Source organism: Rissa tridactyla, chromosome 1 (assembly GCF_028500815.1).
Source record: "Rissa tridactyla isolate bRisTri1 chromosome 1, bRisTri1.patW.cur.20221130, whole genome shotgun sequence".
Lineage (NCBI taxonomy): Eukaryota > Metazoa > Chordata > Aves > Charadriiformes > Laridae > Rissa > Rissa tridactyla.
Genome location: NC_071466.1, coordinates 74,561,908 through 74,577,011, shown reverse-complemented (window position 1 = coordinate 74,577,011; position 15,104 = coordinate 74,561,908). Strand labels below are relative to the sequence as shown.

Here is a 15,104-nt window from a genome sequence, read left to right as displayed (position 1 = left end):
TCTTGAAGTGTCTAGAAAAACTGTTTATTTATAAATTAAAAATTAAAATTGTCCGCAGTTTTGAAACAGCAAAATATTAAACCACATTTTCCAGAACCGCCACTGTCCATCATTCTGCCCTGCTAGTTTGGGTTCTTCAAACCCTAATTCTCCTCTTTGGGGTGCAACTGCCCAGACTACAGCTCTTTTAACATACCACAGCCACACATAACACCGGAGCTTACTGATGAATTGCTCATAAATAAGTCTGAGGGACCATGCACCAGATGGTGGGAATTGAAATACCAATGGGGCTGGCTATATGTGGACCAACTCAACTGCTCCTTGAAGCCAGTGACTGCAATTAGTAGTAATTGAATGAAGAATGCAAAAAGCATGATGGATCTCACACAACAACTGAGGCAGGGGGCTGTGGGAAACACAGTATGTGAAAAATAGTCAAAGACTGACAAATCACAAGTAGCTCTATGTAAAAATATACTGTCGGGCTTTCTGAGCTTCTGTGTACTTGATTTTAGATTCACCATATTCTTTTATCTTAAAGCCTTTCATATCTCACAGTAACATTTTATGGAGTCTCAGTGTTATTTGCCTTTAATGTAAATCGTGTTCCTGAATTTCCCCCCCCCTTTTTTTTTTACAAGAAAGAATTTCTTCCCATTCAGGGCATCTCTCTTAGAAGAAGTTTTGAGAGGATCAGAGTATTAATGTGTGTATGTAAAAATGTGAAAGAATACTTTATATTTTGCTTTCCTGAGAAAACTAAGAACACTGATGTTGTAAAAACATTTTCTTTCTAATATTGAAAAGTCCATAATCCCAGTACTTTTATAAGTACATTTTAATCATCCTCGAGAACAACACTATAATTTATATTTACTAAAACAATAAATTAATTCTTGAAAAAGTCTACATTTTCTCCATACTGCTCATAATAATGTTTCTAAATATAAATTATAAACAAGTGCAAAGTTAAATTAATCATTTTCCCCATTAATTTTTAACACATATATTTATTAGCCTACCGTGTAAACAATTTGCAAGCATCCATCTCTCATACAGTTCCTTTGAATCATAAGCACACACAGCTTGAAATCTCAAACTTTTCCACAGATCTACACACTGTTCTGAAAAACAACCATAACTCACAGACTTCTAAAAACCCCTGCTTGCTAGGGTGTGTATGACTCGCTTCCTTGTCTGATGACATTTTTCTTCCTGAAAACATGTATTTGATGCATTTGATACTGTATTTGATGTATTTGATATTGACTAACAGTCAGTAATGATGGAAAAGATGGGAGTAACTTTGACTAAATTGTTTATTCTGTTTCACTATAACTATCACAAACTCTTTTTTCCAATCTCCCACACAAAAATCACGACAACCCTAAAAAAAAAACGTCCTAAAAATAAGCAAAACACACACATAAAAAAGGAAAGAGATATTTTAAATGGGAGATATGTGAGGGTTTTCTAGTTTATTCTTTACCCCTATAGAATATAAATTATATCAACAGTTCTGTTTTTCCAGCTCAGTCCAAACCAGAGGCTCTTCATAACGCTTAACTGACTGCTTGAAGTACAACTCAACAAAGGCTGATTTGAGTGCAAAGACTTACAGCTCCACAGACACAAAAAGGTATTTGAGTAAACCATTTATTTAATTCCTCAGGCTCCAAAGGGCCAGCTGCTGTTGAATATTTATTATCAACTAATTTGTAATGCTTGACTAATAACTTGGGCAACTTCCAGCACTCTGCATTAATCCAAATACTAAAGACTGTGCAGGCATCCACAACGAGGATGCCGAGCCCTGCAGAATTCACAGGGCTCAAAAATACTGCCTAAATTCAAATCCATCTCTCCTTCCTCTCACACAGCCTTTAGGTGTTCAGCGCGATTGACGCAGACACTGTTAGAGCGTCCATTTCTGGGATATCGTTCTCCACTATTTCTATTACAAAACAGCCCCGTCTGACTCTCGGGGATTTTCACCCTGTTTAGCTCTGCTTCTGTTGAAGCCAATGCATTAAACCACATGAGGTGAAGGAGACGCTGCTTCTGCCTGCCAATACCTGATGCATTTTAAAATTCGCTTTCAAAGAGATTAGGTTTTGCACTTTCCTACTGTGAGTGAGAATAGATTGGAAGACTATCCACAAATCTCCATGTATCTTGGCTCTGACTTTGGCTTTTCACAATCCTGACGCCTCTAGAGCCAAGCAACCACTGCTTTTTCCAGGCTGTCAGTGTCAACAAGCTCCTTCTGTCTAGACCACAGTCTACTTTTATGAAAGAGCCTAACTTTTTGTAGCTAGACACTGTTTGTCCAACAGGTTACTTCACTGATGACAATGGAAAATTTGACCAAACATTTCTAGGTAGTTGTAACTTTTTTGTTGTTGTGCTGTTTGGGATGCTTGCGTTGCCTTCTCTCCCTAAAGAGACACGAGAACAAAGACAGAGGATGCCAAGTTGTTTAGGAAACATATGAATGCAAAAAAGTTATCAACAGAGAGTGATTAGTGATCCTTAAACAGTGAGGAAGAATGAGGAGTGTAAGAATTAGGACAGCAGGAAATAGAGGAAATTGCCAGGGGAGATCCAGAATTTCCATTCTTGTAAAGAATCAAGTCTCAGCTATAAATATTTCATTAGGAATAATTCAATCAATTGTATATGAAATACATTTTTCAGAAAGAACAGATTCAACGAGCCACTAGAGGTCCCTTTACAACCAAATAAACATGCTTTGCAAAACACATTATGCTTATTAGTCATTTTAAGTTATTGTCATCACATGGTGACCATTCAACAGGGTCACAAACAAGCATAAGACTTGCATATTCAAGCTCATCCCGAGGGAAACACAGTACTTTTAAAAATATATTCTTAATGAGAGTTCCTTATTCTTAATGGATCCTTAGCAATGAACGTGGCTTTATCTCTCTGCAGAATCTGAAATCCATTCATATGCAGAAACAGACATATTTAGTATGAGAGGAAATGTTCTTCATCATTCTCCAAGGCCAGATTGTGACATTTAGGGAAAGTCTTTACATTAAAATGTTACGGCCATTAATGGAATGCACCAAACTGTCCTAGAAGCTATCATGCTTACAGAATAGTAACACCATGACCCCAGTAGACCCGAGGTGATCTAACGAGAAGTTGGTAGGGGACCCTGAAAAAGTCCTTTTACTAAGTGGCATCATGTTGTAAACAGCTTTATAATTCAGTGCAAAAAAACCATACGAAATGATGGTTGACTATTATGTCTGACAAGTTTAAAATAGAAAACAGATACAATATTTTAAGTCAAAGTAGTTACTTACTGTGGGAAAAAAAGAGTAAAATAAAAAGTAAATTATTTTTAATATCTCTAGATGAAAGGTGAGTCCCAGCCTGAAGAGGAAGATTTTTGTCAACCCGTGCTTTAATCTGTACAGCAAAAGGAACTGAGTAAACGAAGTAAAATACAGTCTACAATTAGCTCTCCAATTAGGTAATCATCAATGTTCAGTGTTTTATATTTTGCCTGATAATAACTAAATGTGTTCACTCATTTCCCAAAGCATTTACTTCTTTTGAATCACTAGGGTCTTCAGTCATCTCAGTGCCCTGTGAAGATGGATGTCTACCTACTTCATCCTCCTCCAATGAGGCACTGGAATACCCTTCCTTTCACAGGTAAGTGCAAACATAGCAGCCTCAACACAACTCCCAGAGAAGGTCAGAGCACAGAGGGAGGATAACCGGATCATTAATTCAGTTGTAGGCTTAAGCAGAAAGCTCCCCTAGCAAGGACATCCAAAAAGGATTACTAATTCTTTTAAGAAGTTGTGAAGGTAATGAGGAGCCCTTAAAAGCTAAAAACTAAGGGCTTTTATTTTGAATTTAGTAAAGAAACTAGCCGGCAATTCAACAGTCTGCTTTGTTGAGTAGACCTCCAGGATAATTGTGATTTTTCTAACATCTCACAATGACAATTTTCATTCAATGCCATACCAGCTATTTCCTTGCTGTAATGTATTTCAGCTGGCAGTTTATTTTTTTATACCCATTTTGTAAACAGAAATCACGGTTGGGAAAATCTCCGACAGCATTTTTAAAAGGCTTCTTAGGTTTTTTTTTCTGTTTTTTTCCACCACACAACCAGAATTCTAATTACATCTGCATTTCTGCCTCTCACTCTTAAAGCCTTTCAGTTGCAGATTAGCAATTACTGAAGATGGTGCTCTGATTAGGCTCCTAAAGCAGGCTGACTCAGGATAAGTGATTGCACAATGTTAATCACATCATGACTGAGAGCACACACTGGTGGTTTCAAGGCAACAGTAAAATCACAGTCAACAAATGAAACATGAACATGTTTCTGCTGCTCTTGTATTGGGACATTATATGGCAGAGGTAAATCAGTAATCAAAATAGCTGTATGAGCAATGTAGTATTTTCAGACAAATGTAAAATGAATGAAAATCATCTGGTTTTGGAGATATTAAAATGTTTTCAAATGTACATTCTTAGTGGAGCAAATTCTCCAAGATGATAAAAAACTGAATGTGATCCTGCCCAAAAGAATTTATTTTCATACATGGCCTATGTTATCCTAATATATTCTATTCAATTTAATACAAATATCTTTTTATAACTTCTGTCATAGTATGTAAAATGCTATAGCTCATCATGAAAAGTATTGTTGAGCTTGATGAAGAGAGAGGTATATCTCAGTCAAAGAATGTCAAATAAAACAGAAGATTGCCTTTTTAAAGAATAGTGGCATATTTCTAGGCATGACCTGATAGATAGAGTATATGGATATTGGGCATAATTTACAATTGTAAATTGCAAATGCACATTCACATTCATTCCTGAGAACTCACAGAGTAGGTTTGTACTCTGCTCATTTGAGTTTCACTTAGCTTACTCCTCCAAACTGATGTATATATACATATTTATATATGTATACGTCAGGGCAAAAAAAGAACTACTATGATCGTTTTATTATGTTTCCTACATGCTACAAAGCATAGGACTTTCCTCAGCATTCACTGCAACTAGGCCAAGAGTTGTTTCACTCAGTGATATAAAACAATGAAAAAGACAAGGAATGTATTAGTATATGAGCTTTATGATGAATTCCCTATTTGTTTTTAATTAACCTCTATTAGAACATAGGAGTCTGAGAGCTCTAAGATTTTCTTTCTTATTAATTTCCTACAGAGTATATTTTAATAATATCGTAGTACAACTGCACCTAGACAGCAGTTCTGCAGAGGCAGCAGCACTCCCAGTGAAGCACTGTTTGATTAATCTATTAGATGAAAAAACTTGAAACCAAATAAGAGAAATGGTTTGGTTTTTTTAGAGGAAAGTACTGTGAATTTTAAAGCATCAACAGTGTGTACAGAAATCTTTTAATTTTGGAAGGTTAAATTGCTTTTTAAAACTTAAAAGTCTGTTCTTCATTTCTCTGAGCATTCATATTCATAACTTGAAGATAAAATCATTAAGGTAGAATCAATTAAATTTCAAGAATGTTCTGAACGTGTGAAAATAATAATAGGAGAATACAAAATTGTAACCTAAGATATGTTTTCCGAACATATATATCATCACAGAAAAAGCTAAAATGAAAAAGTATATTCTCTCTTCCAATAGGCAGCCTAAAATAATATACTAGCCTTATTTTTATACTTCTTGCCTCATGTATTTCCATAGGCATTTCATTAAATCTCTAATAGCATTCCAGGAAAAATAAGAGGTTCATCTCGAGGATACATATAAATACATATATATATACACCTCTCTCAATCAAAAATCCCAAACTTCAATCACAGTTTCACAGTAGCTACACTACTTTCTGCTAATGTATTACTGGAATGGAGTACTCCCGCTCACCAATAGTAACTAGGTGTACACTTTAGGATGAGCTAAACAGCTTTCCAGATGCCACTGACTGTCAACTAGGGCTGTGTTCACAACACTGTGAGATTAGCCACAGGTTCATGTATGCCTGCCTTTTACAGACAGCTAAATTTCAGTGAAGGAACACAAAGCTGAATCCCACCCCTTCTCTTCATCTTTTCTCTTAGAAGAAAGATCCCACAGAAGATTACAGTGAATTACTCCAACATTACAAGATCTTTTAGTCCTGTCCATCGGATATATTAACCCAACCACAAATCTTATGCCATAATTGCCTTTCATATATCTCTTCTTTCTCTTCTTTCATATATATTTCTGCTGTCATTGCAGAGGAGGTAAAGATACCTTGCTCATACTTGTTTCTAAGAGGTTCGAGTTCTGTGGCTCTCAGCTCCAGAACTTCTGTGGCTCTCAACTCCAGAACTCCAGAACTTCTGCGGTGCTTCCAAAAAGTCATTGAAAGCTTGTTCTCTATTTAACTGCTTTCTTTCCTCTATCCATTTGTATAACAATATCATGCTAAACACTTAATTTAACAGCTATTACCACAGAACAATATTATTCCAGAAGAACATACTGAAGAGGAATATCTGCAATATCTATTACCTTTTTGTTTTTCCTTATGTGTGATTCTGAGCTTTTCTCACTTTCCTTTTTGACAGCTTCCTGAAGATCAGAGGCTTGTTGTATATATGTTAATGCTGCCAGTATCTCATCTTCTAACAACATTACATCTTCATAGGAAATTGGCCATCCCAAATTCTCTAAAGCCTCCAGCAAAGCTTCTTTATGTTGCATATATTGGACTGGGCCACACTCTTTAAATCTTACAAAAAAAAAAAAAAAATTTGTAATCACAAGTAGGAAGAATTTTAATATTGGCAGTACTTTACAAATAGAATCACAAAGCTTAAAGGCAGAATAAAACATCAGATTCACCCAATCTATCTTCCGTATACCACAAGTCCTTGTGTTTCGTCCAGCTAGCACTGTGTTTAGTTACATCTGGCTTAACCATATCTCACAGAAAGACATCTACAGAGCAATTCAAGTGGCTGAGCATAGATGTCTGGTGCCATTTTATGTGTCCTAGAATATGTGAGGCATCAATAAAGAACTTGCAGATATGACTGGGAAATTATGGAAATCCCTGGCCCTTCTGGAACAGCAGCTAGGGTGAAGTGGCAAGCATCTAGATGGCTGTTAAGTCCTGATTTGCCACATCAGTCTTGACTGATCACATAAAAAAAGCGACAGTCTTCTGCTGCTTATTCTTCTGTCATTCCTGCACTGCTCAATTTTCACTGAATGATCATGAGTTTGCTTCCATCCATGGTTCAGGTTATGTCAATGTCCACTGGACTAAAGAGCCATTTTGAACCTACACACTGAAGGTACCTATACACAGAAAGGTGAATCAGATACGGTCATCTTGTTAATAAAACCAAACTAAAACCCCACAAATCTGAATTCTTTAAATCTCCAACTGGAAGTAACATATTTCTTTTTAGTATTCAAATCATTCCTCTGGCTCTTCTCTACAGTTTTGCCAGCATTAGAAAAGTGTGAAACCTAGACCTGGAGAGAGTACTTAAGTGTCTGTCTTGCTAAGACATACAACCATGGTGATGCCTATCATGTTGCCATATTCTTTGTCACTGCTCACCTCTCTTCTCCTCTAGGAACTGCTTCGTATTGACATTACACTGACTGGTATAGAAGTTAACTTATCTTCTGAGTTGGATCTCTCAATTGAACACTAGAATTTCCCTAGTATCTGAGATAGCCTTTTAATTTCACACTAGTGAACCAGAGAGCTCCTCAACCAATTCTTTCAGGACTCCTGTGACCAAGCTAGTAGACCTCATTACCCTCTCCCTTCAGATTACTAATGATTTTGAAAGCATGTCGTCATTCTTTTGTAAAACACAATCATGATTATTCAAATTGTAAATTTAGAAAAGAAACAGATCAAATATTTCAATTTCTATGCACCAATGTTAGCAATTTTAATATGCCCCTCTAGCAACAGACTGTACAATTGTTAGGACTTTTTTTTTTCCTTATATACATAATTGGCCATACATTACCAACAATACAATATTTTGGATACTACCTTGTCAACTTTCTATACTCTGTAATTCATTGTCTGTCAACAGACATCTATTTCCTTTTTTCAATTATATGCTGTTCTTTTCTTTAACAGCCTTCATTTCCTCTCTGCACCAGAATGGGGTTTTAGTTCTCCTTATTGGTGATAGAACTGTGTATTTTTTGCTTATTAGCTTAAGCCTTCTTAAAAGCGTTCTACTTTTAATTCCCATTTTTCTGCCCAGAATACTTCCTGCCAATTCAGTTTTCATTAATTGATCTTCACTTTATTCTCTGAAGTAAACAGATGCTAACTTCACTGATGTCAGGCCTGTTTATACAGTTGCTAGTTTTCTAAATGAATTTCTAAATAAACACAGAAACAGGCTAGTTAAAGTAGCACAAACTTCCAGTGTGACATACAGTTCCAGCACATGCTATAAAGGTGCTTATTATACATTGACAAACCAGACACTGAATGCTCTTTACCAGATGAGAGAAGATTTACCTTGATGACAATGACAATGACATGCTGCCCTCCCAAGGCCCCGCCACTTGACACTGATTAAGAATAGACCAGCACCATTCAAATGGAAGGCAGGTCCCTTCCGTTAAAAATAATGAGCACTGCAAGAAGGAGGTCCAGGATCTAATATTACTCCATATCACATATACATTTTTGAAAGTAAGGTATAGTTATGAAATGTTTGAAAATAAAACCAGTTGGTTACAGAAATTGTGATAAAAAACATATAAAATATTTATGACCAGCCTTTCAGAGGTAAATTAGAAAACTAAAAGGTGATAGCTTACTTGTCTCTTTCCTCCTGAGATAGTGCTCTCCAAATTACTAGGTTTAGGCGCCTATTAAAGAAAGCAAAGCAGTTTTTGAGGGAATGCAGTTTCTTGTGCATCTGATCATCTCAAAACTAGCAAATAAACAAAGTTTCTTAAGATATCTGCACTGATGTGTATTCCAAGAGCACTGAATCATCAAATGGTACCCTTATCATTCAGCTATGAAATTATCAACTGCAAGGGAAGATGGGAAAACAGCATCTTCCATCAAGTAGCAACATGACTATTCCAGGGTCATAGAAGGATTAATGGCAATCACTGCTGTTTCCTGACAAGATTTTCTATGGATGGTTCTCTTCAGCACCAGCAAGCTAAATCAAATAACAAAACCGATTAAATGCCAGTTAAGCTCAAAGTTCTTCCAATTAAACAGTTTCAGAAAACTGTAGCCTGAAGACACATGGAGAGCAATGCTAATTTTTAATTTTTTTCTCCTAAGGTATCTCCTCCATTGTGCTATTCATGTTTCTACTTCATTTAACTCTGGCTATGAAGAAAAACTACCGACAGGAAAACAGAAGTGATTATCCCAAAGCAATGAAGTTCTAAGATCTTTTAAAAGCACCAGTAAACTTTCTGCTTTTGCTTTTTAGACATAAATTATAAACTCTTACTAGATCATCTAGCTTACAGGTTTTTTTCTATTTATTAACATCTCAAACAATTAAGCCTTCACTCAATTACTTCATTTCATGCTATAGAAATAAACCTCTACTGATGATCCTAATTGCTGTAATTATAGAAAAAATTTCAAACTTCCTTTGGAAATACTAGAACAAATTAATTGTTAGGAAAAATTCAGATTCGCTGAATGCCAGATTTACTGGTGCATGCACAAAAAAGCTCATTAACACCAGACTTCGAATATGAATTTCTTGTTGATTCATTTTATTTACTAGAAACCAAACCCCAGCATTTTTAGAATGTAAATTACTTACTTCTTTCACAATCTGCAGTCTCAGCATGCTCCACTGCCTATTTCATACTTCTAAATGTGCACGCTCGTAACTAATTCATTTGTAAAAGCCTCTGGCTATACAAGATCATACACATTTTGAGGCTTCCAGAGTTTTTCTCCTTCAATACTGGATATTCTCTTTGTCAGAACACAAAATTTCTGCCCTTGCCACTTTTTACCTTCTTAATCTGATGCAAAGGTCAATCTACATTTGGGGAAGATATTGTCATGTTCGCTTCTGTTCTTGAAACCTGCAAGGCCTGAGGTATTGCCTCATCTATAGATGTCAGAATAAATTTGTGACCAATCACCATTCACAAAGCTGAACTCCAGCCTTTGCAAATTCAATTACTGGAAAAGTACTGTGGCATTTACAGCAAAAAATTTGACCAGGTTGCTGTTTCACATGTAAAAGAAAAGCAACGAGAAATCTTTTTCACATTGTCAATGATAAGGATTTTCAGTCTGATCTCTCTTCTATACATCTTTTTCACAAAATTCGGGAACTCAATCCTGTTATTGGAAATACACTGATTCATTGACCTCTATGGGTAAACATAAGTTAACCATACTCCCAACCATCAAAGTTTTAGGGAGACTGTGCAAACGCTGTCAGTAGAAGATCATCAGAGTTTAAGCAGAAAACGCTTTTCTTTCCCTCAAAATTGAAGTCAATAAATGTAAAATATTCAATGGTATGGCACAGCAATGAAAAACTTCAATGCTGTCTCAGAAGTCACCGTAAAAAATATACCACTTGAACCTTCTATGAAAATGAGTAACAAATCCAGCTTTCTATGAGTTCTTCATCAGCCTAATAATAACAATATTGTCTCAGTGACAGAGGACACAAACCCAATAGATTTTTCTTAATTGAATTCCATTAATATTAGACATAGCAACCCATAATTCTTAATTTTTACCACAAAAGATGGGGAATAAAAAAGATTGGGCATAAAAAAGAGAGCTATTACATGCTTTACAAAGAACTGGTATGATCACAAAGCTGCAGAGGGAAAAAAAAAAACCTTAAAGGCCCTCAGTGGAATTCATCAAAAAACAAAGACTAAATACTTATAATCAAGAGTTTTCTGATCACATGAAATAATTACATCTGTAACTGTTATTAGAATACAGCCTGAAAAGATATCTCATTTATTAAAACAATTGTAGTCAAAGCTCTCATAAGGTTACTGAGTGACATTAGTAGTCAAATAATTGCATTACTTTAAAAAAAAAGCACAAAATCAGATCAAGGAAAGAAATGGCTTAGAGATATAATGTCCTTGTCCTGTTTACTTCTGATGTGCTTTTACCAACGTTTAATTAATAGCAACAATGCATATCTTTCTCCAAAAAAAAATTAAAATTGTCAGTATCTTATAGGTGCCTCAGTTACAGTCTTGAATCCAAAGTTAGGTGCTACATAGCTGGCAGTGAAAAGCTGGCCACTAGTTTAAATGTCAGTCTATGGATTCAGGAGCTTAATTGTAAGTTAGAAGTCTGGCTACTACTGTATGTTTAGGGGGGATTCCTCCCCAGGTTTAATTAAAAAAATATTTTTTTTTGGTCGTTGAACAAACATAATATGAGCAACATATTATTTATTATCTCCTTGCCTACCATCTGTTTTTTTCATTCTGCATGCTTTTTTGAAGAAAATCAACATTTGTCCTAAAGGTTGATGGTGGATTAAAGTGTGTCAATGTGCAGAATTACTAGTATTGAGCAAATCATGTGTAAGCACATACCCACTACATAAGAAAAAATCTGAAATTAGACTTCAAACATGACTTGCCTTTCATAGGATTTAATTGCTTGTTCCAGCTTCTCTTTATAGGCATCAAGATTCACTGCCTGAGGATTAATTAGTGTGATCCGCTTCTTGTCATTGCTAATGTGGGCCAACGGTAACATCTATTATACAATAAAAGACAAATATTTCATTTATCCTACAACTTTTTCTCCACCAGAATAACTGAATGCCCATGAGTCCCTGTCCAAGAATCAGAAGGGACAGAAGGAACACTGAAAGGCTGCAGAAAGAAAGATCTGAGCACCCCAAAGAAAAGTCAGAATTAAGACATAGTTTCCAGTCTGTTAATAAAATCTTCTGAAATGACACAGAAGCTATGCAGTACTGTCAAAAAAGTTACTCTAATAATGGGAGGGTAGGTCAGAAGGGAGACAAGCACATCTAGATCATGACCATATTCCAGACTGTATTGCTTTAAAACAACATTCTCCTATACTTATTAGCATCTAATTCTAACATACAGGTGTGATAGTTACTTATTTAAGTGTATTTAATACTCTTATTCTGGAGGACAATATTTTCTAAAGAATTAGAGTACTAAAGGTGGAAAGAGACATTTTTCACCATCACACTGATCACTAAAGAGTGAACAAGGTGGATATTGCTCACTGAAACTGGTCTTAATTAACCACAATAACACTTCGGTACCTGACCTGGTTGGTCAGAATTAGGAACTTCAACACCTTTCAAATCTCACAATACAGCATCTACATAAGTCAACTTCATTATAAAATAGAAGTCATACACTTACAAGTAGATCTTCTAAAGGCAGAGAAAAGGGTAGAAAAAGATGTCAGAGAGGAAGAAAGATTCCTTCCCATCTCTCAGTCCAAAGTCCCACCATCATTCAGCCTCTTAAATTACTCAGCAGTTCATATAAGTAAAGCTATTTTATATATCAATGTCCTGATGATGATTATAAACAGAAAAAAATCCAATTTTACTCTCCCCAAAACTGTCTTCAGTTCATATGGTTGAGTGGGACGCTTCTCTAAGTGCCTCTCTGACATCAGGATACAGACGACAAAAAGATGGATTAGGTTCAATTTAAATAAAACTAAAACCCTTGGTGGATAAATAAAGCAAGCAATCAGAAAATAAAACATTAAAAAGACTTCTTTAATTGAGAACATTTTTCAGTGATGTTTTATTTCTGTTTGAATCATCACAGGCTAGCTGGATTCCAAATTACTGCTGTATGACCATTTTTTCCAGAGCAGTGGTGTGACTTTATAGTCTCCTTTCTTTCTGAGGACATCTTATCTCTGGTCAATGAATCTGTGTCACATCAGTGCCAGACCAAATCAAAGTTTCTCATATTAAATTAATGTCAAGATCACTTAGAAGCTAAAGTTAATGTCAACATGTCAGTGAAGTATCTTGCCAGAGACAGATGAGGTAAATCTCTGCCCAGAACTGTGAGCCATGAAATGTGGCTACCTGTCATTTCCAGGTAGAGTTTGAAAGCTGAAAGGCAAGGAACTGAGAGTACCTGTCTTCCAGTTCCATACTGCTATGGTTGTTGTCTGCTATGTTACTCAAACCAAGTTTATAAAAGTTCAGCAGGGCTTCATAGAAGCCCTCTCCTACATTCCCCTACAAATTCCCAGAGTACAAACTGCATCATATGCAAAATTAATATTTAATACAGTTTATAAAACACTTTGAATAGAATATGAGGAGCAGACAAACATAAATACATTATTACAGTACTGGAGAATAAAACCAGAATAGAATGTGTTCTTAGCAAATAGAAAAATTGAAATATTATGCATACTTGAGTGCAATGAAAACTGCTCACAAAGTCAAGTGAAATTTGACAGATGCAGCTGAAAGAAATCACAGGAAAGCTTTTTTAGTGCCAAAATGTTTTGTCATTTTTCTAAATCAAATACTTAAACTTTCATATCAAAAGAATTCACTTGTTTCAAAAAGGCTTTTAACTCAAAACCAAAATTTCAAATTTTTGAAGACAAAACCAAAGCATTAATAACCCTAGAAAAACCTTTCTTATTTTAGACCAAACAAGATGTTTTGGTTGTCTGAATCTGAACTTCAGTCTTCTGAGCAAAGCTTTGAGTCCAAACTCCATGACTTGCAAAGCTGTACTTAAGATGACACAATCTGCAACAGATACTCAGATGGTTCTATGGGAAGGTTTGCTCCAGAGCTACCACCACATAATTTAGACAAGACCCCAAACCACTTATTATTTTTTTCTGGAAAGGAATCTGATGGGTAGTTTAATGAATTAACCGCTTTGAAATAACTCAGGTGAAACTGACAGGTCACATAGAACTGAAAATAACAGGTCAGGCTCTTGTTAATGAACAGTTGTCATGGAAACCTTTTGCTTGCTGCAACCCCAAGGTGAGAAAACTTCTCATAGTTACTCCATCATCACTGCTAGCAAGGACCGAAAATAAAAATTATACTATCCCCAGAGAAGCAAACAAGGCTTTCTGCATTCCACAGTACGAAAACTATTATCTCAGAAGGAAGAATGCAAAAATGTCTGTACGTTCAATGAAGTCTTCTGAAGTATTGCAATAATCAAGATTCTTAATCAATTTGTTAATGTCTCCTATTCAAGCTCTGTGTCTAGTCCAAGAACCTATTTTCTGCTTTTCCTTGATATGCTGGTATGGGGCTTGAGGGAGAATGGGTTCCATAGCTCACAAATTCTACTGGTTCTACCACGTCTGCAACCCCCAACCTTCTTTTTCCTTTCCCTGCTTCAGATCCACAAAAATCCATGCCTCTACTCATAGAACAATAAATCTGCGCTGCCTGAGAAACTGAGTATCTCTATGCAACAAATCGGGATTAGCAGGTACAAAAAAAAGTGGTAAAAATGGTGTATTATTTTGTGTTTATATCCCTGAATCTAAAGAAAGTCCGTGCATCACTGTTTGAATTCTGTACAACTCTAAATTCATTCTAAGAACACTGAACTTAGTTCAGCCCTGAAATGGACTACCGTAACCTTCCATTAACTACCATTAAAAATGACCTGTATCACTTGCTGAATCATAGCTTCAACTATTTTCGAAGACCATTATGTTTTACAGACTACTGTTTTTGCAAATAGCAGTTCAAATGCAGCTCAGGATTGTATTGAAAGGATTTGAAGGAGTCTTCATTTAGAAACATGGCAGAAAGAGCTCTACTTAGTAAGTGTATTCAGAAGAAGATGGGAAAAGAAGTGACTTCAGAAAGCAGTCATACGAGTTACGGGAAAGTCACAATGTCTTTGGTTTGATATTTCATTTTGAGCAGATTGGTTTGTACAGTTTAGTAATCATTGAATATATCTTTTGAAAAATGGCTACTTTACATCAGAAATGTTAAAAATACACAATATTTAATGCTTTTGATACAAAAAGCCATCTTTTTATAGCATACAAAAAATATCACGCTTCCAAAAAAATCCTTAAAGGTCTTGGGTTT

General features: G+C 35.7%; 1 protein-coding gene across 11 annotated transcripts in view; it reads right to left on the bottom strand.

Annotated features, from left to right (window-relative positions):
- Positions 1-15,104, bottom strand: part of VWA3B (von Willebrand factor A domain containing 3B) — a 77,856-nt gene that overhangs the window by 17,690 nt on the left and 45,062 nt on the right. For 10 of the 11 annotated variants that reach the window (XR_008469349.1, XM_054221119.1, XM_054221144.1 and 7 more), the window contains 3 exons: positions 11,637-11,755; positions 8,836-8,886; positions 6,538-6,757 (listed from right to left, as the gene is read on the bottom strand). The exons of the other annotated variant lie outside the window; for it this stretch is intronic. Coding sequence is in view for 9 of the 10 variants with exons in the window: in XM_054221119.1 (XP_054077094.1) it covers positions 6,538-6,757; positions 8,836-8,886; positions 11,637-11,755 (390 nt within the window). In the remaining variant the exon portion in view is untranslated. The remainder of the gene's footprint in view (positions 1-6,537; positions 6,758-8,835; positions 8,887-11,636; positions 11,756-15,104) is intronic. 11 annotated transcript variants of the gene reach the window in all.